Source organism: Erinaceus europaeus, chromosome 10 (genome assembly GCF_950295315.1).
Source record: "Erinaceus europaeus chromosome 10, mEriEur2.1, whole genome shotgun sequence".
Lineage (NCBI taxonomy): Eukaryota > Metazoa > Chordata > Mammalia > Eulipotyphla > Erinaceidae > Erinaceus > Erinaceus europaeus.
Genome location: NC_080171.1, coordinates 118,191,197 through 118,219,084, shown reverse-complemented (window position 1 = coordinate 118,219,084; position 27,888 = coordinate 118,191,197). Strand labels below are relative to the sequence as shown.

Here is a 27,888-nt window from a genome sequence, read left to right as displayed (position 1 = left end):
ACTAAGAACTGGCAGCCATGGAACTGGGATGGAACGGATGGTTCCAGAAATGATCCTCATGGAGGAATATAATTTGGAATCGACCAAGTGGACATGGGGGCTACGGAACCATACTGGGGCACAGTATTCTGCAGTGGAATAGCATAATGCCAGAGATGATGATCGTAGTGTGGAAGCGCTCGCGCCCCATGAGGAGCTGGCCAGTCTTGCAATGATGTTATTCCTCGCGCCCACCTTTGCTGCAGTTTTTTCCAATGTCAAGGCCCAGCACCATAAGACTTAAAGGATTGCTTTACTATTCTCTGCAGGCTGCATAGTTAAGATGGCGTTGCAAATGACTGTTCTTCCCTTAATTTTTTTTTTAAAAAAGAATTTATTTATTTATTCATGAGAAAGATAGGAGGAGAGAAAGAACCAGACATCACTCTGGTACATGTGCTGCCGGGGATTGAACTCAGGACCTCATGGTTGAGAATCCAATGCTTTATCCACTGCGCCACCTCCCGGACCACCTCTTAATTTTTTGTAAATACTTTTTGTATTTATTTATTTATTTTCAGCTGGGCTAGCGTGGGGGTGCCTCTTCCCAGGTGCGTACTCTTTGGGTTGGAGAGAACTCAACTGGAGCCAGCCTGGGCTGCTACTCACTCAGCAACGCGAGGGAGATGACTCAGGAACCAAACATGTGGTGGCGAGACAATGCAAATCTCTTTATCAATCAGAGAGCCAAGACTTTTAAAGGGCATATCCAGAAGTGGCAAGTTGGAAACAGAAATGGCTAGGAAAGGGGCGGAGAAAGGCAAAAGGGGCTAGGAAGGTAGAAACTTCTTTAGCAACTGTTTCGAGGGTTTTAACTGGTGAGATTAATACTACCCTGCAGGCAGGGAGGGTCTTGAGGGTAGAAAGAAGATAGATCAAAGGAGTGGAATGGGTTGGGATCTTTCAGGCAAAACAGTTATTATGTAGAAAGGCCATAGTATCAGAAGTGCAGGGTGCTTTGTGAGCCCTGCCGAGCTCAACCACATCTTCACAATTTCCTGACAATTTTCCCTTTTGTTGTCCTTGTTTTTTTTTTATTGTAGTTATTGTTGTTGTTGTTATTGATGTCATTGTTGGTAGATAGGACAGAGAGAAATGAAGAGAGGAGGGGAAGATGGGGGAGAGAAAGATAGACACCTGAAGACCTGTTTCACTGCCTGTGAAGCGACTCCCTGCAGGTGGGGAGCCAGGGGCTCTAACCCAGATCCTTAGGCTGGTCCTTGCATTTTGTGCCACGTGCGCTTAACCCGCTGCGCTACACCCGACTCCCCTCCCCTAAATTTTTAAAAAAGCATTTGCTTATTTATTATTGTATAGAGACAGAAATTGAGATGGGAGGGAGAAACAGGGAGAGGGGAAGAGAGAGACACCTGCAGCACTTCTCCGCCACTTGTGAAGCTTTCCTCCCTGTAGGTGGGACCAGGGGCTTGAACCTGGGTCCTTGCACACTATAGTGTGCGTTTAACCAGATGAGCCGCCAGGTGCCCCCTCCCCTTAATTTTGATGAGACCTATTCTATCCTGCTTCTCCTGCAATGGGAGAGGGGTTGAGGAGTATTTGCTATACTTACTGTATTTTTAATCTTTCACATTTGAGGGGTTTTTGAAACAACTTGGTTGCTGGATGAGCCTCTAGTCCCAGGTAGAGATTAGCCGGCCACAGCCAACCTTATCCATCTCACATTTGGGTCCCGTTGATCCCCACCCTTCTATTTATGGCTCAATAAAGATTGCCAGAGAAATAAAAATTAGAGTAGTAGGCCAAACTGAACTCAGAGAGTCCCTTTTCTGGAGTGTTTTCAGATAGAAAATGCATCGCCACCAAGAGTCTTTTAAGACTTGACTTGAAAACCTGTAAGAAGCCAGGGATAATCTTTTAGAAGTAATAAAGAGGGATGCCTAGCCTCTTCTAGTCTGTCTTTGGTGAGAAGGGCCAAGGAAGTACAGATTCCAACTGAAGCTTTTGAGGACGTTGGAGGATGAACAGAAGGGAGAGTGGACGTCGATGACTCTTCATGCCCCACAGCCAGTGTCGAACTTCTGGCTGTTCTTTTTTCCTTTTTCTGTAGTGCTCCTTTTATCAGCATCCTATTCTCTCTTACCTTCATATTAGAGGGGCTGCTGGTTCTTGTCATCACTCCCCCTTGCTAGTTCATTGTGTCCACTGTTATTCCCTCAAACGTAGAGCTGATGCTATCATCCTCCTGTTCTGTGACCCTTGGACTTCCTCCTGCCCATCAGCCACCATTCCTACCAGATTTTCCCACTCTCAGCTCTAGGTCTCTCCTGGTCTTATCTCTGTTTTTATTTTTAAATTTCTTTTATTTATTTATTTATTTATTTACTGGATAGAGACAGCCGAAATCAAGAGGGAAGGGGTGAGAGAGAGGGAGAGAGACAGAGAGACACCTGCAACACAGCTTCACCACTCGCAAAGCTTTCCCCTGCAGGTGGGACCAGAGGCTTGAACCTGGGTCCTTGTACATTGTACTATGTGTGCTCCATCACCCACCCACCCCCATGACCCATCTTCCCTCCATTCAGGCAACATATCATTCATTTTTGCATCCCTATCACACCCAAAGTGGTAGAGGGTACATAGCTGATTTTTTTTCTTTATTGGAGGATTAGTCATTTACAGTCTACATTAAAATACAGTAGTTGGTACATGTATAACATTTCTCACTTTTCCACAGAACATATTCACCTCCCATCTCTGCCATCATGTTCCAGGACCTGAATCCACTACTCTCTCCCCAGTCTTTTACTTTGGTGCAATACATCAACTATAGTCCAAGTTCTGCTCTGTGTTTTCCCTTCTGTTCTTATTTCTTAACGTCTGTCTTTGAGTGAGATCATCCCATATTCATCCTTCTGTTTCTGACTTATCTTACTTAACATGATTCCTTCAAGCTCCATCCAAGATGAGGTGAAGAAGGTAAAGAATTCACCATTTTTAAAAACTTTTAAAATTTATTATTTATTTTCCCTTTTGTTGCCCTGTTGTTTTATTGTTGTTGTTATTATTATTGTTGTTGATGTCATTATTATTGGATTGGACAGACAGAAATAGAGAGAAGAGGGGAAGACATAGAGGGGAAGAGACAGACACCTACAGTCCTGCTTCACCGCCTGTGAAGCGACTCCCCTGCAGGTGAGGAGCCAGAGGCTTGAACTGGGATCCTTACACTGGTCTTTGTGCTTCGCACTATGTATGCTTAACTCACTGCACTACCACCCGACCCCCAGAATTCACCATTTTTAATAGCTGCGTAGTATTCCATTGTGTATATAGACCATACTTTTCTCAGCCAGTCATCTGTTGTTGGATACCTGGGTTGCTTCCAGGTTTTGGCTATTACAAATTGTGTTGCTATGAACATAGGTATACACAGATCTTTTTGGATGGGTGTGTTTGGTTCGTTAGGATATATCCCCAGGAGAGGAATTGCAGGGTCATAGGGCAGGGCCACTTCTAGCCTTCTGAGAGTTCTCTAGGCTGTTCTCTACACTGGGGATGGACCCACTGACACCTCCATCAGCATTGCAGGAGGGTTCCTCTGTCCCCACAACTTCTGTAGCATGTGTTGTTATTGTTTCTCATAACTGATCTTTACTTATTTATTGGATAGAAACACAGAGAAATCAAGAGGGAAAGGGAGGTAGAGAAAAGAGAGATACTTTCAGGATATGTTTTATGTCTCTCATTTTTTAAAAAATGAGTAAAGGCATAAGTCTAAATATGTAGCACTGCGACTATGACTGTGATAATTTCCAAACCTTAAAATCATACTACAGGGGAGTTGAGCGGGAGTGCAGTGGGTTAAGTGCAGGTGGCACAAAGCACAAGGACCGGCATAAGGATTCCGGTTCGAGCCCCCGGCTCCCCACCTGCAGGGGAGTCGCTTCACAGGTGGTGAAGCAGGTCTGCAGGTGTCTGTCTTTCTCTCCCCCTCTCTGTCTTCCCCTCCTCTCTCCATTTCTCTCTGTCCTATTCAACAACAATGACATCAATAATAACTACAACAATAAAACAGTAAGGACAACAAAAGGGAATAAATATAAAGAAATTTAAAAAATCATACTACATTATTTTCTGTGACTTGTAAAAGACAGTAGGATGGGGGTTGGGTGGTGGCATGGTGGGTTGGGTGCGGAGCGGAGCGTGGGACCAGTGTAGGGGTCCCGGTTTGAGCCCCTGGCTCCCCACCTGCAGGGGAGTCGCTTCACAGGCGGTGAAGCAGGTCTGCAGGTGTCTGTCTTTCTCTCCCCCCTCTGTCTTCCCTTCCTCTCTCCATTTCTCTCTGTCCTATCCAACAACGAATGACATCAATGACAATGATAATAATAACCACAAGGCTACAACAACAAGGGCAACAAAAGGGGGGGGGAGTGGCCTCCAGGAGTAGTAGATTCATGGTGCAGGCACTGAGCCCCAGCAATAACCCTGGAGGTAAAATAAATAAATAAAAGACAGTAGGATAGAAAAGTCTTATTCTCAGAAGCATGCAAGCTTGCCCACGAACACAGACATAATTTTTTTTTAAATACTGAGTCATTACGGTGAAAAGTGCCAACCAACCCTAACTTTGACAACTAGAATGTATACAGCGGTACTCAGTGATTTCCCTACTGTTCTCAAATTCTTTCCTTCTGGCAGACTGTGAGCACTTTTACATATGCACGTCATGTGCCCGAGTTTTACACTTTGAAAAGGTCTCACCCATACTGGGCTTTTATTACAGGCTGAGTTGATAGTCTGCAGGAAAACCAAAGAACTGATTCTGTGCAAGACCTTTGTCTGGTCTGTCTAGGTTGCTTATGTTTTACAGACAAGCGTTCATTTCAGTCCGGGTTTGGCCTCTTTTCCAGGGAAGTTCCCTTGAAGGATGCTAAGGAATACGCTGAATCCATAGGCGCCCTCGTGGTGGAAACAAGCGCAAAAAACGCCATCAATATCGAAGAGCTCTTTCAAGGAATCAGTAAGTACCTAAAACTGTGCCTCCTGCTCACCTTCTGTTTCTGAGCTTCTGAGCGTCCAAGAGTCACAGATGCAAAGTCAGAACTTGAACTTGTCTGATGCCACAGATAGAAAACCTACAAGCCTGTGCTCGGGGAAGACCCAAGCCAATTCCACATCTCCTGAACTCTGCTATTAGGCTGTCGATTCTGTGTTTTATGCAGCAAGAGGGAGGAACCCTATGGAAAAAATAAAAATAAAATTCTGTTTGCACTTAACAAGTTATACATTTCATGTTAGTCTATTAAGGGGAGGGGGGAAAATGAAATAGTGGTAGAATATAGAAGACCAAAGTCTTACAGAACTGTTGCACCCCTCATGAAGCTTTTCCCCTACAAGTCGGGACTGGGGGCTTTAACTGGGGTCCATGTGCAATCATTTAGGTCAACCACTGCCCGCCCCCCTTCCTCCTGTCCCCTTCTCAAGCCTTAAAACCCCAACCTGAGGGTAAGATAATTTTCAGAGAGATGAGTCTGCCATGTTGTCAGGTAGCTGGCATATTTATTTATTTGTTTGTTTGTTTGTTTATTTAAATTGAGAGGGAATGTGGTGGTAGAGAGGAAGAGAGGACAGACACCTGCAGGTGGGTACCGGGAGGGCTCAAACCTGGGTCCTTGCACACTATAGTGTGTGCACTTAGTAGGTGTGCCACCACCTGGCCCCAGCTGGCATCTTTAAATAAGCCTGGTTTCCTCTCGCCAGTACTTATCTCTTGGATACCGGCTTTCAGGTGTTGAGCTGGGGCTTGGTGGGGAGCTGAACTCCATTCTTGTTTGACTTTCTGTGCAGCATGTGTAGGGTAGAGAAGAGTTAGTTCCCTGTTTTAAGAGCATCATCCTCCAAGCCAAAAGAAACAAAGTATCCTCGGGCGTTGGCTCTCAGAGTCTAATGTAATGAACCAAAGTGAGTTAAAAGGAAGTCAAATCTGTTCTGGGAAGCAAAAGGCCCCTGTGACTTTGAGAGCACTGCCAATGATGACCTCAAGCAGAGGAAAGATCAAACTGTCAGTTTCCCTTCTGGAACTGTGTGGAGCCAAGATAGTCATAAATCACTGCCAATTATTTCAGGGCTTAACTTTTCCTAGGGTGGCTTCCTCAGAACTTTGAGTCCCAGAACCTCACTAAATATACTGATTGCAAAGTCCCCAGTGATGCTGTGAGAATCTCTCAGGATAGTTTTCCAATATGGCTGCCAGTAAACAGCTCTGTGAGGGACCCAGAACAGCCATTCCCAGTGAAATTCTGAGGTGACATTTTGCTGTTGATGGCTGGGAAGCAGCTCTTTTGATAAAGATTATTTATGGAGAGCCAGCATAAATAAAAGGATGGGACAAAGGGAACTGCTACTTTCTATTAATTAGCTTAAGAGAAATGAGGAAACTATTAATCATTCCTCCATCTAACCCCTAAGTCCAGTTCATGTAGAATAGAGATGTGACCTTTTTTCGCTCAGGCAAGAGAAATACTAAAATTATCTTATTTTGTTTGCCTGGAGTCATCTAGAGAGTCAACATTTTAAAGACTCAGCCTATGGTCTGTGCATTAAAAAGTTTGAGACATTCAATCAATTTCCCCCTCTCATATTAATTAAATTGTGATTTATAGGACTACAATTTAATAGGAGTGTACATAAACACCATTCCCACCACCAAAAGACTGTGTCCCATCCTATCCACCTCCCCACCCCCAACCCCCCAGTGAAGCCGAACTTCCTTCCTTGCCCTCAACCCAGAGATTTTTACTTTGGTGCCCTACTCCAAACTTGGTTACATTTCTTCTCACTGGAATCCACACCCCCTTCCTGCTGTTAGGCCCTACTCTCACAGTGCAATGTTCTCAAGCTCACCGGCTGGAGTGCTTGTAGTCTGTAGCACTGTCATTTTACAGTGGAAGCCCCACCTTAGATTCCCGCTCCTTACCTGACGTGGCCAAGACTGTGCTGTTCTGCTGTAAGCAGGCTGCCTGGCTGTCTCTACAGCGATGCCTCTGGTGTAGCATCGAAGAACTTGAATTCATTCCATGAGCCTCCTGGATCTTCAAACCAAGCTCACTCTTTTCTGGAGGTGTTTGCCAACAGTTTGTTTTTGTTAGTGGCTTTTATTATTATTTAAAAAAAAATTTTATTTCTAAAATGGAAACACTGGCAAGACCGTAGGATAAGCGGGGTAGAATTTCACACAGTTCCCACCCCCAGAGCTCCGTATCCCCTCCCCTCCCCAATAGCTTTCCTGTTCTTTATCCCTCTGGGAGTATGGACCCAGGGTCATTGTGGGATGCAGAAGGTGGAAGGTCTGGCTTCTTTCATTGCTTCCCCGATGAACATGGGCGTTGGCAGGTGGATCCATACTCCCAGTCTTCCTCTCTCTTTCCTTAGTGGGGCAGGGCATTGGGGAGGTGGGGCTCCACACTGGTGGCTTTTATTAATGAAAGGCTTTAATAGATGCAGTTAGCTAGTTCCTAATGACTCCGATGCATGCCTTTAAATTTATTTATTTATTTATTTTGCCTCCAAGGTTATTACTGGGACTCAGTACCTGCACTATGAATCCACTGCTTCTGTGGCCATTTCTTTTTTTGATATTTTGGATAGGACAGAGAGAAATTGGGAGGGGAGGGGAAGACAGAGAGAGGAGAAGAGAAAGATAGACACCTGCAGACCTGCTTCACCGCCTGTGAAGCAACCTTCCTGCAGGTGGGGAGCTGGGGGCTCGAACCAGGATCCTTGTGCGGTGGGTCTTTGTGCTTCAAACTATGTGCACTTAACCCGGTACACCACCACACAGCCCCTGTGATGAGTTCCTTTTTTGTGTGTGCCTCTATCTAGTTTCCGGAGCCCTCTCTCCACGATTAGCACCTAGAAGCAGACTTCTCAGACAGGCCTGCTCAGCACATTTTCAGAATGTGCCCAGTGACTTTCTCTAGTCCTGAAACGTAGTTTGAGGCTTCCACATAAGCTAGGGGACTTCCGCAGGCTTATGCAAGTCGTTAGTAAAATAAAAAGTGAGACGAAGGCTTCAAGAGATGACAGCAAATGGCAGCGGCAAGTATAGCTACCTGACATGGAAAGATAATTCTCTTTGTGATTCTGCCAGCCTTCCACACACTCAGGGTCTCCGAGCCTCAAAGTAGTGAGGACTTGAGATTAGGAATTCATGAGATCCTGGCCGTCTGCTTCATTGAAGGAAAAAAAAAGTTTTCTTAAAGCACTAAGTAGTTGTAATGTTCAGATATGACTTCAAATTAATTTTTTAATTTGTATTTTTTTATTATCTTTATTTATTTGTTGGATAGAGACAACCAGAAATTGAGAGAGAAGGAGAGAGAGAGAGAGAGAGACCTGCAGCACTGCTTCACTACTTGCAAAGCTTTCCCCATGCAGGTGGGGACCAGGCTTGAACCCAGGTCTTTGTGCACTGTAATGTGTGCGCTTAACCAGGTGCACCACCACCTGGCCCCCTAAATTTGTATTTACTTTTGATACAGACCGGAAGAAATTGAGAGGGGAAGGAAAGAAAGCAAGAGAGGAAGAGAGGCACCTGTAGCACTGCTTTACATAGCTCGTGAAGCTTCCCCTCCAGATGGGGACTGAGGGCGGGAACCAGCTTCCTGGCACATTGTAACGTGTGTACTCTACAGGCAACACCAGATCTTCTCCCCAAATTAATTGATTTTATGTATACTATAGATAAATCAATTGTTACTTGTACCACTCATTTTGCATGTCAAAAAAACAACTTTGTGTTTGTCTTATTAGACTTTAGTTATAATCACCTTAGCAAAGCGGTCTATTGACAGAGCCCAAGACATAATCTTTATCCATACAGCTCTTTCCAAGTGCTGGTGGTCCTTCAGAATAGAGTGTGTAGTCTAAGTATAGGTTAATTTAAAACACAGTGCCAAATACACCTGAATATACTGCATCAGACATTTCATTTCATATCCCCCCCCCCCCCGGTTTTCACTTGTATTCCATGTGCTTGGCTCTGAGCTCAAACTAGAAATAGATGCTGCTAACACCTAGACTTCCCAAAGCAGTATTCCTGAGGCAGACAGGAATATTCCTGAGGGAGAAAGGATGCAATAAAAAAATAATTTAAAAAAAAAAATCAAGAATGAGGAGTGAAAATAAAAACTCTTTTTAAAAAGTTCGTTTTGGGGCCGGGTGGTAGCGCAGCGGGTTTTGCACGTGGTGCAAAGCGCAAGGACCGGCATAAGGATCCCAGTTTGAGCCCCCAGCTCGCCACCTGCAGGGGAGTCGCTTCACAGGCGGTGAAGCAGGTCTGCAGGTGTCTGTCTTTCTCTCCCCCTCTCTGTCTTCCCCTCCTCTCTCCATTTCTCTCTGTCCTATCCAACAACGAACGACATCAACAATAACAATACTAACCACAACAAGGCTACAGCAACAAGGGCAACAAAAAGGGGGGAAAATGGCCTCCAGGAGCGGTGGATTCATGGTGCAGGTACCAAGCTGCAGCGATAACCCTGGAGGCAAAAAAAAAAAGGGTTCACTTCAACAAAATTAATTCAGATTGACTTGAATAAAAAGTCAAATGTTTCTCTCTTACATTTCCAGAGTGATCATAAACCAGTAATTAGTCAGCTGTATTTTCTGAGTTGGCATATCTTTTAGAAAGGAAATTGTTTGCCAGAATATTACACATGTTTCAACATTCAATATTGAAACTACCTTATAGAGAACTGAGGTGCTGACCTGTCTTGGGTGTTCTATGGGCAGTCTGTCCACACATAACTCACAGTCCTCTGACTGGTGCTTCCCCAGTACTTTCTTCTAAACCATATATATATATATATATATACTTGCCTCCAGGGTTTTTGTTGGGGCTCAGTGCCTATACCACGAATCTATTGTACCTGGATGTCATTTTTTCCATTTTGTTGCCATTGTTATTGTTGTTATTGTTATTGCTGCTGTTGTTGGATAGGACAGAGAGAAATGGAGAGAGCAGGGAAAGACAGAGAAGGGGAGAGGAAGATAGACACTTGCAGACCTGCTTCACTGCTTGTGAAGCTTTTCCCCTACAGGTGGGGAGCAGGGACTAGAACCCAGGTACTTGCACACTGTAATGTGTGCGCTTAATCAGGTGTGCCACTGCTTGGTCCCTTCTCTTTAATAGATTTTTATAGATATATTTTTTAATTTTTTATATTTATTTATTTTCTCTTTTATTGCCCTTGTTTTTTATTGTTGTAGTTACTATTGCTATTGTTATTGATATCATCGTTGTTGGATAGGGCAGAGAGAAATGGAGAGAGGAGGGGAAGACAGAGAGGGGGAAAGACAGACACCTGCAGACCTGCTTCACCACCTGTGAAGCGACCCCCCCCCCCTCCGCCGTAGGAAGGGAGCCAGGGGCTCGAACCAGGATCCTTAAGTCATTCCTTGAGCTTTGCGCCATGTGTGCTACAGCCTGGCCCCCTTCATCTTCTTTTTTTTTTTCCTTCAGCTATCTCTCTGGCCCTGTATGAGATATTCATCCTTTCCTGTCTGCAAAACTTAATTCCTTCACAAAGTCTTTATCTGCCTCAACTCTCACTGTTGGTGCCGACCTTTCATTTTAAGTTATTTGTGGGGTGTGCCATCATTTTGACCCTTGAACTTTATTCTCTTTAATGAAAGGATTCTCCAGGTGGCTCGGGTTCACCTGGAGAGACTCCAGTTCTCTAGGAGGTATTGATTCTGTCTTAGTCCCCTTGAAGCTGAGCCAAGTAATTAAGATATCGTCAAACTCAGATCTTAAGAGTCTGGATCTTGGGAAGCCTCCGCTCCCCACCTGCAGGAGCCTGTCTGCTTCATGAGTGGTGGAGCAGGTCTGCAGGTGTTTGTCTTTCTATCTCTCCCCTTCCTTTCTCAATTCCTCTCTGTCCTAGCTAATAATGAAAACAAAATTAGAAAAAAAAAAAAAGGAAAAAATGATCTCCAGCCGTGGCTGATTCCTAGTGCAGGCACAGAGCCCCAGCGATGACCCTGGAGACAAAAAAAAAAAAGAATTTGGATGTTCACTCTTCTTTCCTATTGTGCCAGAAACTATTTCAGCAGGATCAAAGAGAAATGTGAATGATGCTTTTCTGCAGAGACTTTTGTCGCAGATGATTGAGCAGGCCTACTTTCTCTTCCCTTGTTCATTCAGTGACTCTACTGTGGGCTTTTTTTTTTTTCCTTGTGGGGCAGGTCCTGTACTAGATGCCAGGGATGTCATGGTGATCATCATAAACTGGATCTGTAACAACAGATTGTGGGCACATGTAGGTGAGCGTTAGCTGCTGTAATAATGTTACAGAGCCAAGGAACCTGGCATCATGGCAGGTTGAGGTTTGAGACTGCTTGGAGAAGAAGGTCTCCTAAGGTAATGATGTTAAACTGGCCCTGAAAAATAAAATGAGGACATGTGGACAAAGAACCCAGGGGAGAGCTGTCAGCCTGAGTAAAATGCACACCGAGCTGCTGAGGAAGTGTTGTGTTGCGTGCGGGAACGGAAGAGAACCATAGCACTGCAGAAGGGAAATTTAAAGGCAACAGCGGGAGGCCACGTTGGCAATGGAGCCAGGCCCTCACGGGACCCTGTAAAGGCCAACTGTTTGGAGTAGGAGTATCCAGTTTACATGGACAGAAAGATCACCCTCCTGGAATACATTGGATGGGGGAGAAATTGGAAATGACTCACCCTATTGGGATGCTGTCCTAGCACGCTAGGAGACAGGTGGCTTGTGCTGGAGTGCAGAGAAGTGGATGTGACTTTGAGCAGCCTTTTGGAAGTGGAACCAGGAACACTGGGTAACGGGTTGGGAAATGGCAAAACAGAAAGAGAGCATGTTCCTCAAGTTCTGGGTTTTTTTTTTTTTTTTTTTCTTCAGAATAAAGAGGATGTTGGCACAGAAGCAGGTGCTCTTGAGGTTGGGTTTGCTGGGAGCCAGACGGACTGGATTCCCGAGTGTGAAGAACACACATTTGGGGTTGTGGGTTGTAAATATGCTACTCAAATGCCTTTGAAATAACAACTCTCAAGTAAATAAATAAATAAATAAATAGAAACCTGGAGGACAAGAAGAGGTAGGACTGCTGGCTCACTAGAAATACATGGACTGGGCTAGGACCTGAACCAGAGAGCTGGGCTTTTGCTGCAGTGAATTAGAATCTGACTATAATGAAAACAGCACAAGGTGGGAAGAGATAGCACAGTGGTTATGCAAAGATACTCTCGTGTCTGAGGCTCCCAAGTCCCAGGTTCAGTCCCTTGCACCACCATAAACCAGAGCCTGAGCAGTGTTCTGGGGGAAAAAATTAAATTTAAATTTAAAAATGAGACACAAGGTTTTCTGGTCAAATGCCACACCAGGAAAGATTGTAGGATATAGCATTAGAGTATTGTTGTTGTTGTTGTTGTTAGTTTTAGAACATAGGGAACAAACATATCTATTGTTTGTTTTGACTTTCTCCCAGAACACTGGTCAATTTTACCTCATGGTGATGAACCAGGGACTTTGGAACCTTGGACTTAAAAGTCAGTTGAGTAGGGACTGAGTGGTGGTGTGCTTTGGTTAAGTGCACATGTTATAGTGCGCAAGGACCCATGTTCAAGCCCCTGGTCCCCACCTGCCGGGGGAAAGCTTCAAGAGTGGTGAAGCGGGGCTGCAGGGGTCTCTCCCTCTTTCTCCCTTTCTATCACCCCCTTCCTCTCAATTTTTGGCTGTCGCTATCTAATAAAGATAATAAGAAAATTATTAAAAAATAAACAACAAAGGGTCCTGGTTCAAGCCCTTGGCTCCCCACCTGCAGGGGAGTCACTTCACAGGCGGTGAAGCAGGTCTGCAGGTGTCTGTCTTTCTCTCCCTCTCTCTGTCTTTCCCTCCTCTCTCCATTTCTCTCTGTCCTGTCCAACAACAACAATATCAATAAAACAACAATAACTACAACTTTAAAACAAGGGCAACAAAAAGGGGATAAATAAAGAAATAAATATTTTTAAAAATAAGCAACAAAATTTTTTTAAAAAGTCAGTTGAGTAACCTTTATATTGCTTCTCTGGTCCTGAAAAAGCCATTATTTTTTATTTTATTTATTTAGCTTTTGTTTTTTTTAATGAATATAATTAAGACTACATGGATATTGGAAAAATTCAGATAAGTTGCTCAGACAAAAGATAGAAAGTTAAAACACATGGGTAGCAATCATATATGTGTCTGTGTGTCTCTCTGCGTATATTAATTAATTTATTGTTTTTTTTTTTACCTCAGGTTATCACGGGCTCAGTGCCAGCACAATGTACCCACTGCTCCTGGCAGCCATTTTTTTTCACTATATTGGATTGGACAGAGAGAAATTGAGAGAGGAAAGGGATAGAGAAAGAGAGAGAGAGAGACACCTGCAGACATATTTGAAATATGTTGAAAACAGTGCTAGTTGGGAGTCAGACAGTAGTGTAGTGGGTTAAGTGCACGTGGCACCAAGTGCAAGGACCAGCATAAGGATCCCGGTTTGAGCTCCTAGATCCCCACCTGCAAGCAGTGAAGCAAGTCTGTGGGTGTCTATCTTTCTCTCCCCCTCTCTGTCTTCCTCTCCTTTCCATTTCTCTCTGGCCTATTCAACAATGACAACAATAACTACAACAATAAAAATCAACTAGGGCAACAAAAGGGAATAAATATTTTTTTAAAAAAATCTTTTTTTAAAGAAAACAGTGTTAGTTATTTTAACTCCACTGGATTATTTAATGGTTTAACTAGTAACTTTTGTTTGGAAGCAGGTTAATAACAGAAATTTCAGAACAAAACAGTCGCGAATTTTATAACCATTCACAAGTTTAGCAAGCTTTAAATGAAAGCGAGTTGAACTGTTAAGAGATAATGAGTGGACAGAGACAAAGCCTGTCACCACCAAAAATAGCTCATTTAGCTAATTCAATAAAAGGAGCTATCTGGGAACTGAAGTAGTTTTAAAATATGGGCAGATTGGATAGCAAAAACCCTAAGCATGCTTGCCTTTTATTCCAGCAATTGTAAAGAATAAATTGTGCACCCATCTATCCTTCCTTCCTTCCTTAATAAATAAAAAAAAAGAAAAAGAAATTGTTCAGGTGTACAGTGTGTGGTAATAACAATGTCTGATGCACATTTTATCCTCTGACGCAGCTTTTATCTTCTGTGTTATTGCAGCTACTGACACACACAGCAACTTGTTCATGCATCCTGTAGCCTAGGATGTAGGGACTGTTGTTACGTGAAGAAATTGAGGCATCAAGTGGGTTGTTCGTAGCTTCTCACAGAGCTGAGTAAGAGTTGTCCCTTTTGTTGCAAACTGTTTTATGGTAATATTATTCAGGATGGTGGAAACAGGATATGACTGTACAAAAATTGGGAAATAGTTCCTTAAAAATCATGATTCACCAGTATAAACTAGTGTTTTAAAATGATGAGGGGGGCTGGGCAGTAGTGCAGTGGGTTAAGTGCACGTGGCACAAAGCGCAAGGACCGGCATTGGGGATCCCGGTTCGAGTCCCCGGCTCTCCACCTATAGGGGAGTCGCTTTACAAGTGGTGAAGCAGGTCTGCAGGTGTCTGTCTTTCTCTCCCCCTCTCTGTCTTCTCCTCTCTCCATTTCTCTCTGTCCTATCTTAAGAATGACAACATCAATAACAACAATAATAACTACAACAAGAAAACAAGGGCAACAAAAGGGAAAATAAATATTTGTTTAAAAAGAAACTATTACTTTGCCACCTTAATAACCACAATGCTATTATAGTAATAAAAATCATCTGATAGCCAGTGTTCACATTTCCAGGTAGCTAATAATTGTCATAAATGGTCTCCCTGGTTATAATTTCTTTTTTATTTTTTTTCTCCCATAGCTGTTATTGGTAATTATTAGCACATATTAGCAATTCCCACAGAAAAGCACTGGGGTTAGGACTTGATCTCATATCTCTAGGTATTAATGCCACAAACCTATGTAGCTTTTCCTTTTTTCTTTTATCCATTTATTTATTTATTTATTTATTTATTTATTTATTTTGCCAGAGGACTGATGAGCTCTGGCTTATGGTGATGTGGGGGACTGAACCTGAGAACTTAGAGCCTCAAGCATGAAAGTCAGTTTGCATAACCATTATGCTGGTCTTTCCAATTCCATATGTAGCTTGTCTAGGACAGACCCTATGTTCAGCTAAATCACTGTCCTAGGCCCAGCCATGGTTAAAGGTGACCTGGCTCTATGACTGTTTCTAAGACCTGGCCGGGCAGTACCCATCAGCAGAAAGCACACCATTCATGTTCTGAAGACAGCGGTCAACGACTGTGGGCCACTTACTGGTTGTGTTCCATAGAGACAACTGCCCACCACCTCCACCACAACCAAGTAGAGAAGTTTAAAAGACAGTTATCAAGAATAAATACTGCCAAGTCCTAGTAAACTTGCTCTGTTCACTGATCTGGATAATTCCGAAAATCAGCATCTAACATTGGAAACTACACAGCAAAAACCCATCACCACTAACTTAATAGTGAAAGATAGCTAAGCCAAGGAAAGGCTGGAACCCAAGTGAAAGGAAGGAAGAATATAAACAAGCAGATTGTTAGGGAGTGCTCTTAGCTCACAGAGGAAGTGGCCAGTGCCCGGCACAAGGATGGAGAACAGCTGCAGCTAAACGTGCCATTTTATTTTTGTGGTGTGTGAAAGTATTACAGCCCCCAGTCCAGAGCCATGATAAACTTTATTGGCTTCTTTTTTTTTTTCTTTCTCTCTCTCCACATATTGCATTCCTTGGGAACCATTTATGAAGCCTGCTTTTTCTCTAAGCTGTCAACTTTGAGGAGAATTAAACTTAAAAAAACAATCTTCTAATATTTCTTAAGCAGAATCTTACACAATGTAAGCCTTATTAAAATAAACTCTGCCTTAGGATATCTACCCAAGGATGCTTTGTTATGAAATTGTGTAGTTGGAGATTTTTTTTTTAAATATTTTTTATATTTATGTATTCCCTTTTGTTGCCCTTATTAATTGTTGTAGTTGTGGTTGGATAGGACAGAGGGAAATGGAGAGAGGAGGAGAGAAAGACAGACACCTGCAGACCTGCTTCACAGCCTGTGAAACGACTCCCCTGCAGGTGGGGAGCCAGGGGATCGAACAGGGATCCCTGCGCTTTGTGCCACCTGCACTTAGCCCGCTGAACTACCCCCGACTTCCGAGAGGATTTTGTAAGAATAGATACATGCTGACAGAAAGAGAGAGAGAGATGCAGATGATGCTGGCACTTTGTCAGGTGTTTGTATATAGACTTTGCCTACTCCATGGTTGTGTAATTTATACTGATTCAACAGTGTTCCAAAGCAATCACCTTGGGACAAAGCTCTTTGGTCATTTTCCAGAACTATCCTTTTGTCTAAGTACTTTTTAAAGAAAAATATTTATTTTTTTTTCCTTTTTGTTGCCCTTGTTGTTTTATTGTTGTAGTTATTATTGTTGTCGTCGTTGCTGGATAGGACAGAGAGAAATGAAGAGAGGAGACGACAGAGAGGGGGAGAGAAAGATAGACATCTGCAGACCTGCTTCACCGCCTGTGAAGCGACTCCCCTGCAGATGGGGAGCTGGAGGCTCGAACCGGGATCCTTATGCCGGTCCTTGTGCTTCGCGCCACCTGCGCTTAACCTGCTGCGCTACAGCCCGACTCCCTTGTCTAAGTACATTTAACCTCTCAGTAAGTCGTGTCTCATTCACACCACAAGATAGGCTCTCTTGTGTTTTCGAAGGCCGTCAGCTTCCTTCTCTTTTGTAAGGTGCTTGCCTCACTGTTAGGGCCTGCTTTGCTCTCTAACCCTTAAAAAAAAAAACTTCTTTTCTTATCACGATTGGAAGAGGTATTGGGTGGCACTCCTCTTGGGTTGAATGCTGTTTAGAACAGCAGTGAGCACAACACAGTCTCTACCTGAGTCATGCCCAGGACCGCGAGACAGATGATTGGCCACTGTCACGAGTTCATTCTGTATTAGTAATAGGTGTGTATGTGTGTGTGTGTGTGTGTGTGTGTGTGTGTGTGTGTGTGTGTGTGTAATGGGGTGGGGGGAGACCTGAGGGAAGAAGGAGAGATCACAGCACCGAAGCTTCCTTCAGTGAAGTGAAACTGGACTTGATCCTAGGTGGCTCACATGGCAGAGCAGCACACTATCCGAATGAGTCTTTTGCTGATCCAGTGATAACTATATATTTTGATAGTGTAGTTGCTGTTAAGTTACTGTTTTTTTTTGGATACATTAAATAACTTGTCCAAATTCAGTTAGCTGGAACTCTTGACCCAGATCTCAAAACTCTACTAGATAAGGAAAAAAGGAAATCTGAGGAAACAGCAGTAATTCTTTGAGAAATACTTTGTTTTGAGTGAGGTTTTTAAGACTCAGAAGATAGGTAGAACCTAATAATGAGTTCAACAATTGATTTAGAAGCTAACAGTCTACCCTCCCCACCCCCTTTTCTTTTAATGGGCAAGTGTGTCTCTGGTCTTACTTAATCTCGAAACCTAGTCACTGTTGTACTTATTGTCTACTTAGAAAAGAAGTGAGAAGGGAGTCGGGCGGTAGCGCAGCGGGTTAAGCACAGGTGCTGCAAAGCGCAAAGACCGGCATAAGAATACAGGTTCGAGCCCCTGGCTCCCCACCTACAGGGGTGTTGCTTCAGAGGCGGTGAAACAAGCCTGTAGGTGTCTGTCTTTCTCTCCCCTTCTCTGTCTTCCCCTCCTCTCTCCATTTCTCTCTATTCAACAAACGACAACATCAATAACAACAACAATAATAACTACAACAATAAAACAACAAGGGCAACAAAAAGGGGGAAAAAAAAAAGAAGTGAGAAAGGGAGGCTGGTGGTGGCATAGCAGGTTAAACACACATGGCACCAAGCGCAAGGACCAGAATAAGGTTCCTGGTTCGAGCCCCCGGCTCCTCACCTGCAGGGGGGTCAATTTACAAGCAGTGAAGCAGGTCTGCAGGTGTCCATCTTTCTCTCCCCCTCTTTGTCTTCCGTTCTTCTCTCCATTTCTCTCTGTCCTATCCAACAACAGTGACAGCAATAACAACAATAATAACAACAATGATAAACAACTAGGGAAACAAAAGGAAAATAAATGGCCTCCAGGAGCAATGGACTCATAGTGCAGGCACTGAGTCCCAGCAATAACCCTGGCAGCAAAAAAAAAAAAAAGTGAGAAAGGGGAAGCAAAGAATGATATAATGTTCCTATTTTTCTTTCTGTATGTTTCTTGTTTCTAGATTTGACTCTGAGTAGCTTACATTCAAACCTTTTCTGTATTTAGACCATTTATAAAAAATTAAAAGCTAGGAGTCAGGCGGTAGCGCAGTGGGTTAAGTGCACATGGCGCAAAACGCAAGAACCGGTGCAAGGATCCCGGTTCCAGCCCCCGGCTCCCCACCTGCAGGGGAGTTGCTTTACAGGGGGTGAAGCAGGTCTGCAGGTGTCTATCTTTCTCTCCCCCTCTCTGTCTTCCCCTCCTCTCTCCATTTCTCTGTCCTATCTTAACAACGACGACATCAATAATAACAACAATAAAAAAAACAAAGGTAACAAAAGGGAAAATAAATAAAAAATTCAAAGCTTACAGTATAAGGGAAGTAAAGTAAGTCATGTGTAGGACTAAAGGCAGAATGTTATTTTAACTTCAGATTTAACTTAAGATAGTATGAGATAGGTTAGTGTAGGGCATTGGCTTCAATATTGTCAATAATATTATCAGTATACAATACTTGTCTTAACTAGAGTAGAAATACCAATCATAATTTTGTCTAAAAATATTTTAGATGTCAGTGCAAAAGTCCTTTAAACACATAAGAGATGCCTGGAACATTATTATTTGAATAATGATAAAACTTGAAACAATTACCCCTTCAAAACATACTGCTTTCTTTCAAGGAGAAAGTAGCACTTCATGGCCAAGAACAGATCTAAGGAATCAGTATTGGGAGTCATTAGAAACTTTCCCTGGGGGCAGGAGGTGGCACAACTGATTAAGCACACACGTTACCATGCAGAAGGACCAAGGTTCGAGCCCCTGCTCCCCACCTGCGCGGGGGGGGGGGGGGTGGGGTGGGTGGGTGGGGAGAGACGCTTCAGGAGTGGGTAAGCAGGTCTGCAGAACCATCTGTCTGTCTGTCTGTCTGCCTCAATTTCTCTCTGTTCTAGAAAATAAAATAAGGAAGCAGTGAGGAGAAGAAGAAAGTAGAGGAAAAAAATTGTCACCGAGAGCGGTGGATTTATAGTATTTGCACCAAGTCCCAGCAATAACTCTTGACAGCAATAAAAATATATAAAAAGATAGAAGCTTCCCCCCGCCCCCCGGGAGTCAGAATAGCTGACTTCAATACTGCTTAGCCGCATAAGTGGTCCAGGTTTGAGCCCGGCCCCCACCACACTATGCTATGCTCTTGCACTTCTCTCTCTCTCTCTCTCTCTCTCTCTCTCCCCCTCTTCCTCTCTTCCTCCCTTGCTCCCTCTCTTTCTTTGCCTCTCTGTCTCTAATAGAAAAAAAAAGAACTTTACTTTTTATCAGTAAGACTGACAAAGTAGAAGAGGTACCTTGTATACTTGAAGTATGACTAGTGAAAAATACCGTAGAACATTCAGAAGAGGAAAAATTTAATTTTTTTCTAGATTAGGACTGGATTTCCTTGAGAATGGTCTGTAAAACTGTGTTTAGATTTACTGGCTAGACAAGAGTGGCAGAAGCAGTAACTCCAGAAATTATTGCAACTTCCTCTCTGCTTCATAATCAGATGAAGGCCTCTACCATTCCTTTGAATTGTGGATAACTGTCAATAACTTTAATCTCTTTTTAATATTTATTTATTTCCTTTTTGTTGCCCTTGTTGTTTTTATTGTTGTTATAGTTATTGTTGTTATTGATGTCGTCGTTGTTGGATAGGACAGAGAGAAATGGAGAGAGGGGGAGAGAAAGACAGACACCTGCAGACCTGCTTCACCACCTGTGAAGCGACTCCCCTGCAGGTGGAGAGCCTGGGGCTGGAACTGGGATCCTCATGCCGGTCCTTGAACTTTGCACCACCTGCGCTTAACCCGTTGAGCTACTGCCCGACTCCCTAACCTTAATCTTTGTGCTTGAACTTTGAAAGATGATCATACCACCAACCTACAGCATGTGTTAGTGCCTTTGAAGTTACTTCTGCATACCCTCGTGAGAGACTACACCTCAGAGCACTCTCCTACTTTTTTCATTGTCTCTAGGTAGCATCCACGAGCACAGAAGGGTTTTGTTTTTGGAATTAATTGTCTTTTCCCGTTACTAATTACTTAGTAAACTAGTTAGCTGATTAAACTTTCCTTATTTCAGAGTTAAAGTAGCATCGAAAACATGGAAGAGTAGAAAACTCACAGGCTTAGGAATCTTTGAGAAATTCAAGGGGCTGGGATGTAGCCCATCCAGATGAGTTTGACCCTTCCCATGTAGGTGGACTGGGTTCAGGCCCTACCCTCACATAAGAGCACCATAGACAGCACCAAGGGGGAAAAACTTCGTGGGTGGTGTGGTGAAGCAGCTTCTTCTCTTTCTCTGTCTCTCCTCCCTTTTTGCGTCTTCTCCTTAAAATAAAGAGCAGAAAAATGGGATCCAGAAAGACCACCCTTCCTAGCACCACCACCACCCCACAATGAAGAGAATCAAGAAGTAGGTTATTATCAAAGAACCCTCCGTGCCACTTAGTACTGATATGACTATCAGCAGATAATTCTGAGTTCCTGAAATGTAGTAAATGGATACTAATAGCCATTACACAAACTTCACAGGGTTAAGTGAAGATGATGCCTGTGAAAATCTCTGATGACTTTGAGCTTCTGGACAAATTTGAGATATTGCTGTGTCTTTTGAAGTCACTTTATTAAGATTTGACTTGTATAAAAAAAAAAATAATAATGCATGTGGTCCGGGAGGTGGTGCAGTGGTTAAGGCACTAGACTCTCAAGCATGAGGTCCTGAGTTCAATCCCCAGCAGCACTTGTGCCAGAGTAATGTCTAGTTCTTTCTCTCTTTCCTATCTTTCTCATTAATAAATAAATAAATAAATAATGCATTAAGAATTTCAAAATTGCTCAGACTAGATCTTGATCGTTCTCAACACACAAAAAGGAAGTGATAGTTCCGTGACATGATAGAGCTGTTAGCTTCTTCTATGTTAGCAATCAAATTGCAATATGGAAGTGTATCACAGACACTGTTATATGTCAGCCACATCTCAATAGAATCAAGGTTGGGGCCAGGACACAGCATGACACCAGAGCACCAGACTTTCACAGCTAAGGCCAGGATGTCCCGGGTTTAGTCCCATCCAACACTACCATAAGCCAGACCTGTACCATGCTCTGCTCTTCTCCTCTCCCCCTCCCTCTCCCCCTCTCCTTAGAATGAAGTAAATCATTTTTAAAAGAAAATTCACAGGGGGCAGGTGGTGGACATCTAGTTGAGAACTCAACGCATTAGGACCTAGGCTTGAGTCCCCAGTCCCCACCTGCAGGGGTAAGCTTTGTGAGTGGTAAAGCAGATCTGAAGTGTGCTCTCTCTCTCTCTCTGTCTTTCTGTCTCTCTCTGTCTCTGTCTCTCTACCAGAGCACTGATCAGTTCTGGCTTATGGTGGGGCAGGGGATTGAACCTGGGCCTCTCTTACCCTCTCTGTCTCCCCCTTCCTTCTCGATTTCTGGCTGTCTCTATCCAATAAATAAATACTGATATTACTGTACATGTTGCGCATTTAAAATGTGTAGTCCTGTGGTTTGTACTGCAGTTGGAGATACATGTCACCACCAGCACAGCCAGTGTTAGTAGTGTCTTTATCATTTCAGAATGAGACTCCACACCCATGAACAACCACTTTCCTACTCCCCTTCCTTTCCCTTTGCAGTTTTACTTTGTGTTTATTTGCAGAGACTATAGGATACTTTAAAAAACTAAACTAAGCAAAAATATTATTACTTGTGGATGGGATTAAATACTGTTTTCTATAAAGAGAGTCTCCAGGGCTTCCCAGTTCATACTCTTAAGTGCATTGGCAGAATGAGAGATGAGGACTCGAGTCTTGGTAAATGATATTCCTAGGAAGATCACAATTCCCAGTACAGTTCTATTTTTAAGAAGCAGAAAAGATAAGTAACTCATGGTGACGATTGAAGCCCCGGAGGTGTGACACTTGGTCCCAGGGGAATAGCTCTGTGGGAGGCTAGGGAGAAACAAGTAGACTGGTGTTTGTGTGGAGAAGGGAGGTGGAAAGAGACTTACTTTCTGCCTTACTCAACAGCGCAGACTTCCACAGCCAAGGAAGTCAGTACTACCAAGAGGCCATTTGTACTTTTCCTTGCCTTCCTAAACACAAGTTTAACTTCATGAGAAAAAAGGCTGCTCCTTTCTGTACAAACCCAACTTCAAATGGAGGTATTGAAGCAGATTCAGACACCATGTGCAGTGTCAGCCAAGAGAGGGTTTAAAAAGCTTTTAAATATATATATATATATATATGTGTGTGTGTGTGTGTGTGTGTGTGTGTGTGTGTATATATGTATATTATTGTATTTTTCATTGCACCTGGGGTATAGCTGGGGCTTGGTGACTGTACTATGAATCCATAGCTCCTGGCAGCCATTTTTTCTTTGTTATTTTTTTTAATAAGACAGAGAGAAATTGAGAGGACAGGGAGATGGAGAGAGGGAGAAAGATAGACACCTGCAGACCTGCTTCACCACTTGTGAAACGACCGCCCTGCACGTGGAGAGCAGAGGCTTGAACCCTGGTCCTTATGCTTGGTAATATGTGCGCTTAACCAAGTGTGTCACTGCCCAGCCCCCTATTTATTTTTTTTCACTTTGGAGACTCAGGCATGAAAATCTTTTGGGTAACCATTATGCAAGCTCAAATCTTGACCTCCGTTTTGTTCCAGGTCGCCAGATCCCACCCCTGGACCCCCATGAAAATGGGAACAATGGAGCAGTCAAACTTGGGAAGCAAGCAACACAATCCAGTCGGCGGTGCTGCTGACCAGTGGACCTGGCCCACAGGACTTGAAGCCAGAGCTCACTTCCATGTGTATTGCTTGAGGACCCCTCGTGCCTGAGAGCCTGGCACCTTGCTTAGAGAGAAGTGAGCCCGCTGGCTTTGCCTCCTAAAAGGACTGCAGAGAATGCAGCAGGAAATACACACACACACACACACACACACACACACACACACACACTTTTAAAAAGCTTGGGAGAAAAAAGCCCCACTACATTGCTGCAAAGTGACCTTTTAGCATGGTAGATCCACACAGGAAAAAAAAAAAATCAATGTTAACTCAACTATAGATTGAATTTGCTAAAAATCTCAAAAAAAATCTTATATTTATGCAGAAGTCTCACAGATGTATGTGTGAAGTTCTAAAGTAGTGCTCCATTCTGATTTCCCATGTTCCCTAATGAGATTTCAGTAAATTCTTCAGTTCCACTGTCTTTATTACTCAACCACCCTTCACTGAAATGTTGACTTGATTTACTCCAGTGGAATTTAATTGGGCCATCATCCAAGTTGTAAACTTAAACTATTATAAGAGTAGAGAAAGCTGGATTAGAAACTTGTCTATATCTGACCTTTACTTGTTGAACATCTTCCTCAGTTTTGGTTCTAAAAAAAAAAAAAATCTAACTAAAATATTGCTTGTAATTTTGAGATTGAAAGATCTGGTTTGGAAGACATTGGAGTAGTGACCATGTAAGCAGTGACAGATGTAGACTATAAATATTCCCAAGGAACCACTTGGTATGCATTACCTCCACAACAATAAATTTCTACTCTCTGAGAGAAGTTTAATGCACAGAGTTTCATTTTACTGAGAGAATTTTCACATTGTCATATCTGGGGGGGGGGGTGTTAAAATTAAATGAAAGACGCTTGAGTCTGAACTGTAGAACCAACTTTTTAATAATAGTAAATAAATGTTTACAGGAAAGTTAGCCAGAGAAAATAGCAGCCCCCTAATATTCTATTCTCAAAAACAAACAGTAGTCCAACAAATGACACAGTGGATAAAGCACTGGGCTCTCAAGTATGAGGTCCTGAGTTCAATCTCTGGCAGCACATGTACCAGAGTGATGTCTGGTTCTTTCTCTTTCCTCCTATCTTTCTCACTAATAAATAAATAAAATATTAAAAACAAAGAAACAAAAAAATTTAGAAGATGCCAGACCTTCAGAGGTAGGTATTCTAGGGCTAATGAGATGTTCAGTTCTGGGATGTCCATTAACTGAGCATAAGTTTTGATCAATCTTCAGTCTTGTCTGCTCAGTAGATTAAAAAAATGTCTAGGATTGGGGAGATAATACCAGTAAGACTGCAACAGACCTTTATGCCTGGCTCCAGAAGTCCCAGGTTCAATCCCCCAGCAACACCGTAAGCCAGAGCTGAGCAAATGGGAGGAGAAAAAATTATTCACATTTAAAATGCAAACCCTGTTATTCATAAAAGCCTGAGATCAAGGAATAGTGGGTTTCCTGTTGGGACTTACACTGGGAGGTGATTCTTAAAACATACTTACCGGGGGCCAGGCGGTGGCGCAGTGGGTTAAGCGCATGTGGTGCAAAGCGCAGGGACCGGGGTAAGGATCCCGGTTTGAGCCCCCGGCTCCCCACCTGCAGGGGAGTCGCTTCACAGGCGGTGAAGCAGGTCTGCAGGTGTCTGTCTTTCTGTCCCCCTCTCTGTCTTCCCCTCCTCTCTCCATTTCTCTCTGTCCTATCCAAACAACGAACAACATCGGCAATGGTAATAATAATAACCACAACGAGGCTACAACAACAAGGGCAACAAAAAGGGGGGAAAAATGGCCTCCGGGAGCAGTGGATTCATGGTGCAGGCACCGAGCCCAGCAATAACCCTGGAGGAAAAAAAAACATACTTACCTCAGTGCCTTTTGTGAGGCCTAGGAATGTGCAAAGGAGTTGCCTTAGAAATGGTTCAAAAGCATTGTGGTCACAGTTGCTAGCTAGCTAACAGCTTCTTTGCCAGAAGTATTCAAGGGTCAGCAGACATTTATTGAAAATCTACAGTATAAAAGCCAAGGGAAAGTCCGTGAGTTGATTAAAGACTTGAAACTCTGTTTTTGAATTCATCTGGTGTGTTAAAATCCTGTCATGATTGCATCCTAAGGAGTCCACACAAGTCCGTAAAAGGACAGTGTCAAGTCTAAACTTGTTTTTGTGAACTGCAGTCCAGGTAGGAATCACAGATTGAGTTTTTTTTACCAGAGCATCACTCTAACTGGTATTGGTGGTGCCAAGGAATCAAGCCTGGGACCTCTCACATGCGAGCCTATTTATGCTATCTTGCCATCCCAGATCTAGTCTAGTCTAGTTTAGTTTTTAATTCAAGGATAAGCTGTTGATTTGCTATTTTATCAACCTCACCAGCATGCAAGACTAGCGTGACAATCTTAGAACAGAAAAGTTGAAAACACCGATTTTTTAAATTTCAAGAGTGCCTCTTAACTTCCCCTAGACAGGTACCTCAGAAACTGTTAGAGGCTGGGGAGACAGCATAATGGTTAAGCAAAATGTCTTTCATGCCTGAGGCACCAAAGGTCCAAAGTTCAGTCCCCAACACCACCATAAGCCAGAGTTGAGCAGTGCTCTAGCAAACAAAGAAGTAAGCAAATACATGAGTATAAAAAAGACAGGAAGTGTGCTCTGGGAGTTAGCACAATGGATAAAGCATTGGACTCTCAAGCATGAGGTCTTGAGTTTGATCCCCGGCAGCATATGCACCAGAGTGATGTCTAGTTCTTTCTCTCTCTCCTATCTTTCTCATCAATCAATAAATAAAATATTTAAAAAAAAAAAAGACAGGAAGGAAGAAGGGAAGGAAAGAAACTGTTGGCAAGTGGCAGGACGTTTGCAGGAATTTTTTAGAGTTTTCTCCACACAGTCAATGTACTAATGTGATTCAGCTTGCTGGCCAAGCAATTTTTATGCCTTTTCCAAAGGTTGAAAAAAAAAGGGTTGCAATTGAAATGACCTCTCTCCAGGTGACATGCCAGCTTACTTGGGGTGGGGGGACTTTCTGAGAGCCTGGGTTTGTCTCCAGACAGTTATGCGGCTACAGTGGAATGTCCCAGCAGTTTAAAGATTTGGTCTGAGTCTTTAGTGGTCACCTATTACTAGCTTTCCACATGTACTGACCTACCAGTCAGTGCACTCTCCGGAGCACATGAGGTTGTGAACCATCCTGGGCCTTTCAGTCCTGGTCCTTATTCAAGCCAGGTAGATGATTATCTTATAAAAATCACTATTCAGGTGGTCCGGGAGGTGGCACAGTGGTAAAGCTTTGGACTCTCAAGCATGAGGTCCCGAGTTTGATTCCGGCAGCACATGTGCCAGAGTGATGTCTGGTTCTTTCTCTCTCCTATCTTTCTCCTAAATAAATAAAATCTTTTTAAAAAATCACTACTCAGAGCAATTGTTGAGGAACCAATACATGACATCTATTCACAAGCATGTGAATACAATGGGAGTCTTCTCTGGAGATGGATGGTCAAGCTTTGTAAACATAGACACTTTCTTATGTCTGTTTTGCCTTGAAAGTTCTTTCTGGATGGTCTAATCATTGAGCTATAACCACCTAATATTATGTCATGTCTTGGAAATTTCCTATTGCTTCAAAATGTCAGTGTGGAGCAGCCTTTGTAAAATGTGCTCCAGCCCCTCCATTGTCTTGCCTTTCCTATGAGGTATATGTGTATATATGTGTAAATACGATTTTCTATTTGTTATGCCAATGTGTAATCCATTTCACTGACTGAAGTTGGCTCATGACTATGTGTGCTATAATATAGACACGGGTTCTCACGGGGACTCCTTCCCACGGGAGGTCCCTCAGATGACAGTGGAATCGTGCGACCATGTTGTGTAGGTACATAACTGACTTGCCATTTTATAGTGGGAAATGGTACACCAGGGTGCTGAATATGACGTTACCTTACAGACTACACAAGGTTGAAAGCCTCACCTAAACTTTGTCCAACTGAAGGGCTGTGCCCCAGTTAGAATTGAATGCATCTTCTAAAAGAGGTTTAGATAACTAAAATATTTCCCCTAAGTTCAAGAAATGTGGATTGTGATGCTAGCATGGAGTAGAGTTTAGAGAACTCCATGTCTCATCACTGCGCCGTCTGTGGTGAGCTGGGTGATGAGTGAACATAGTGACTAAAGGTTCTGCACGGAATCACACTGCTATAAATCTCCTTTACTCTCTTCGTCATCATTTTTATTATACCAGACTCAGTACTCCAATGTCAGTGCTCTGTTATGGAAACAGCTCCTTTTTCTTGTGTCTTTATAAAGGGTTTCTATCTGGGCAGGTCCCAGTTCTTGCTGCAGACATGACCTTTCTAGCTGTATTCTGTACTAAAGCCTCGCCGCCCTCAACGAGGCCCAATTGTATCTGTTATTTTTTGGTTTAACACACTGATTTATACTAATAAATATTTTAAATGTTGCCAGGTTTGTCTCTTTTTGTTTTCTTTGTATAGTGTTTATTGGAATCCTCTTATTTTAAAATCCCAGCCATCTTAGAACAGTGATGATTCCCCAGAAAAACATGCACCTGAAGATACGTAGAAGGATGCTCTTTTCTTTCCCTTAAAGAATTTGACTAATAAAGTGTGGCTGTGTCACATGACGAGAAGCTGTAGGGTAGTGGAAATGAATGGAAGATCTGCCGTTCCCTCAGCTTGTCTCTCCGAACAGAATGATACAAGCTACTCAATCACACACCCCCAAGGTGGCC

At 43.1% G+C, this 27,888-nt stretch overlaps 1 protein-coding gene across 1 annotated transcript in view; it reads left to right on the top strand.

Moving 5' to 3' along the window:
- The window catches only part of RAB31 (RAB31, member RAS oncogene family), a 145,110-nt gene extending 117,513 nt beyond the window's left edge, over positions 1-27,597 (top strand). The window contains exons 6-7 of the mRNA XM_007517165.3: positions 4,911-5,020; positions 23,018-27,597. Of these exons, the coding sequence (XP_007517227.1) occupies positions 4,911-5,020; positions 23,018-23,115 (208 nt within the window). The 3' untranslated portion in view covers positions 23,116-27,597. The remainder of the gene's footprint in view (positions 1-4,910; positions 5,021-23,017) is intronic.
- The last annotated feature ends 291 nt before the right edge of the window (positions 27,598-27,888 follow it).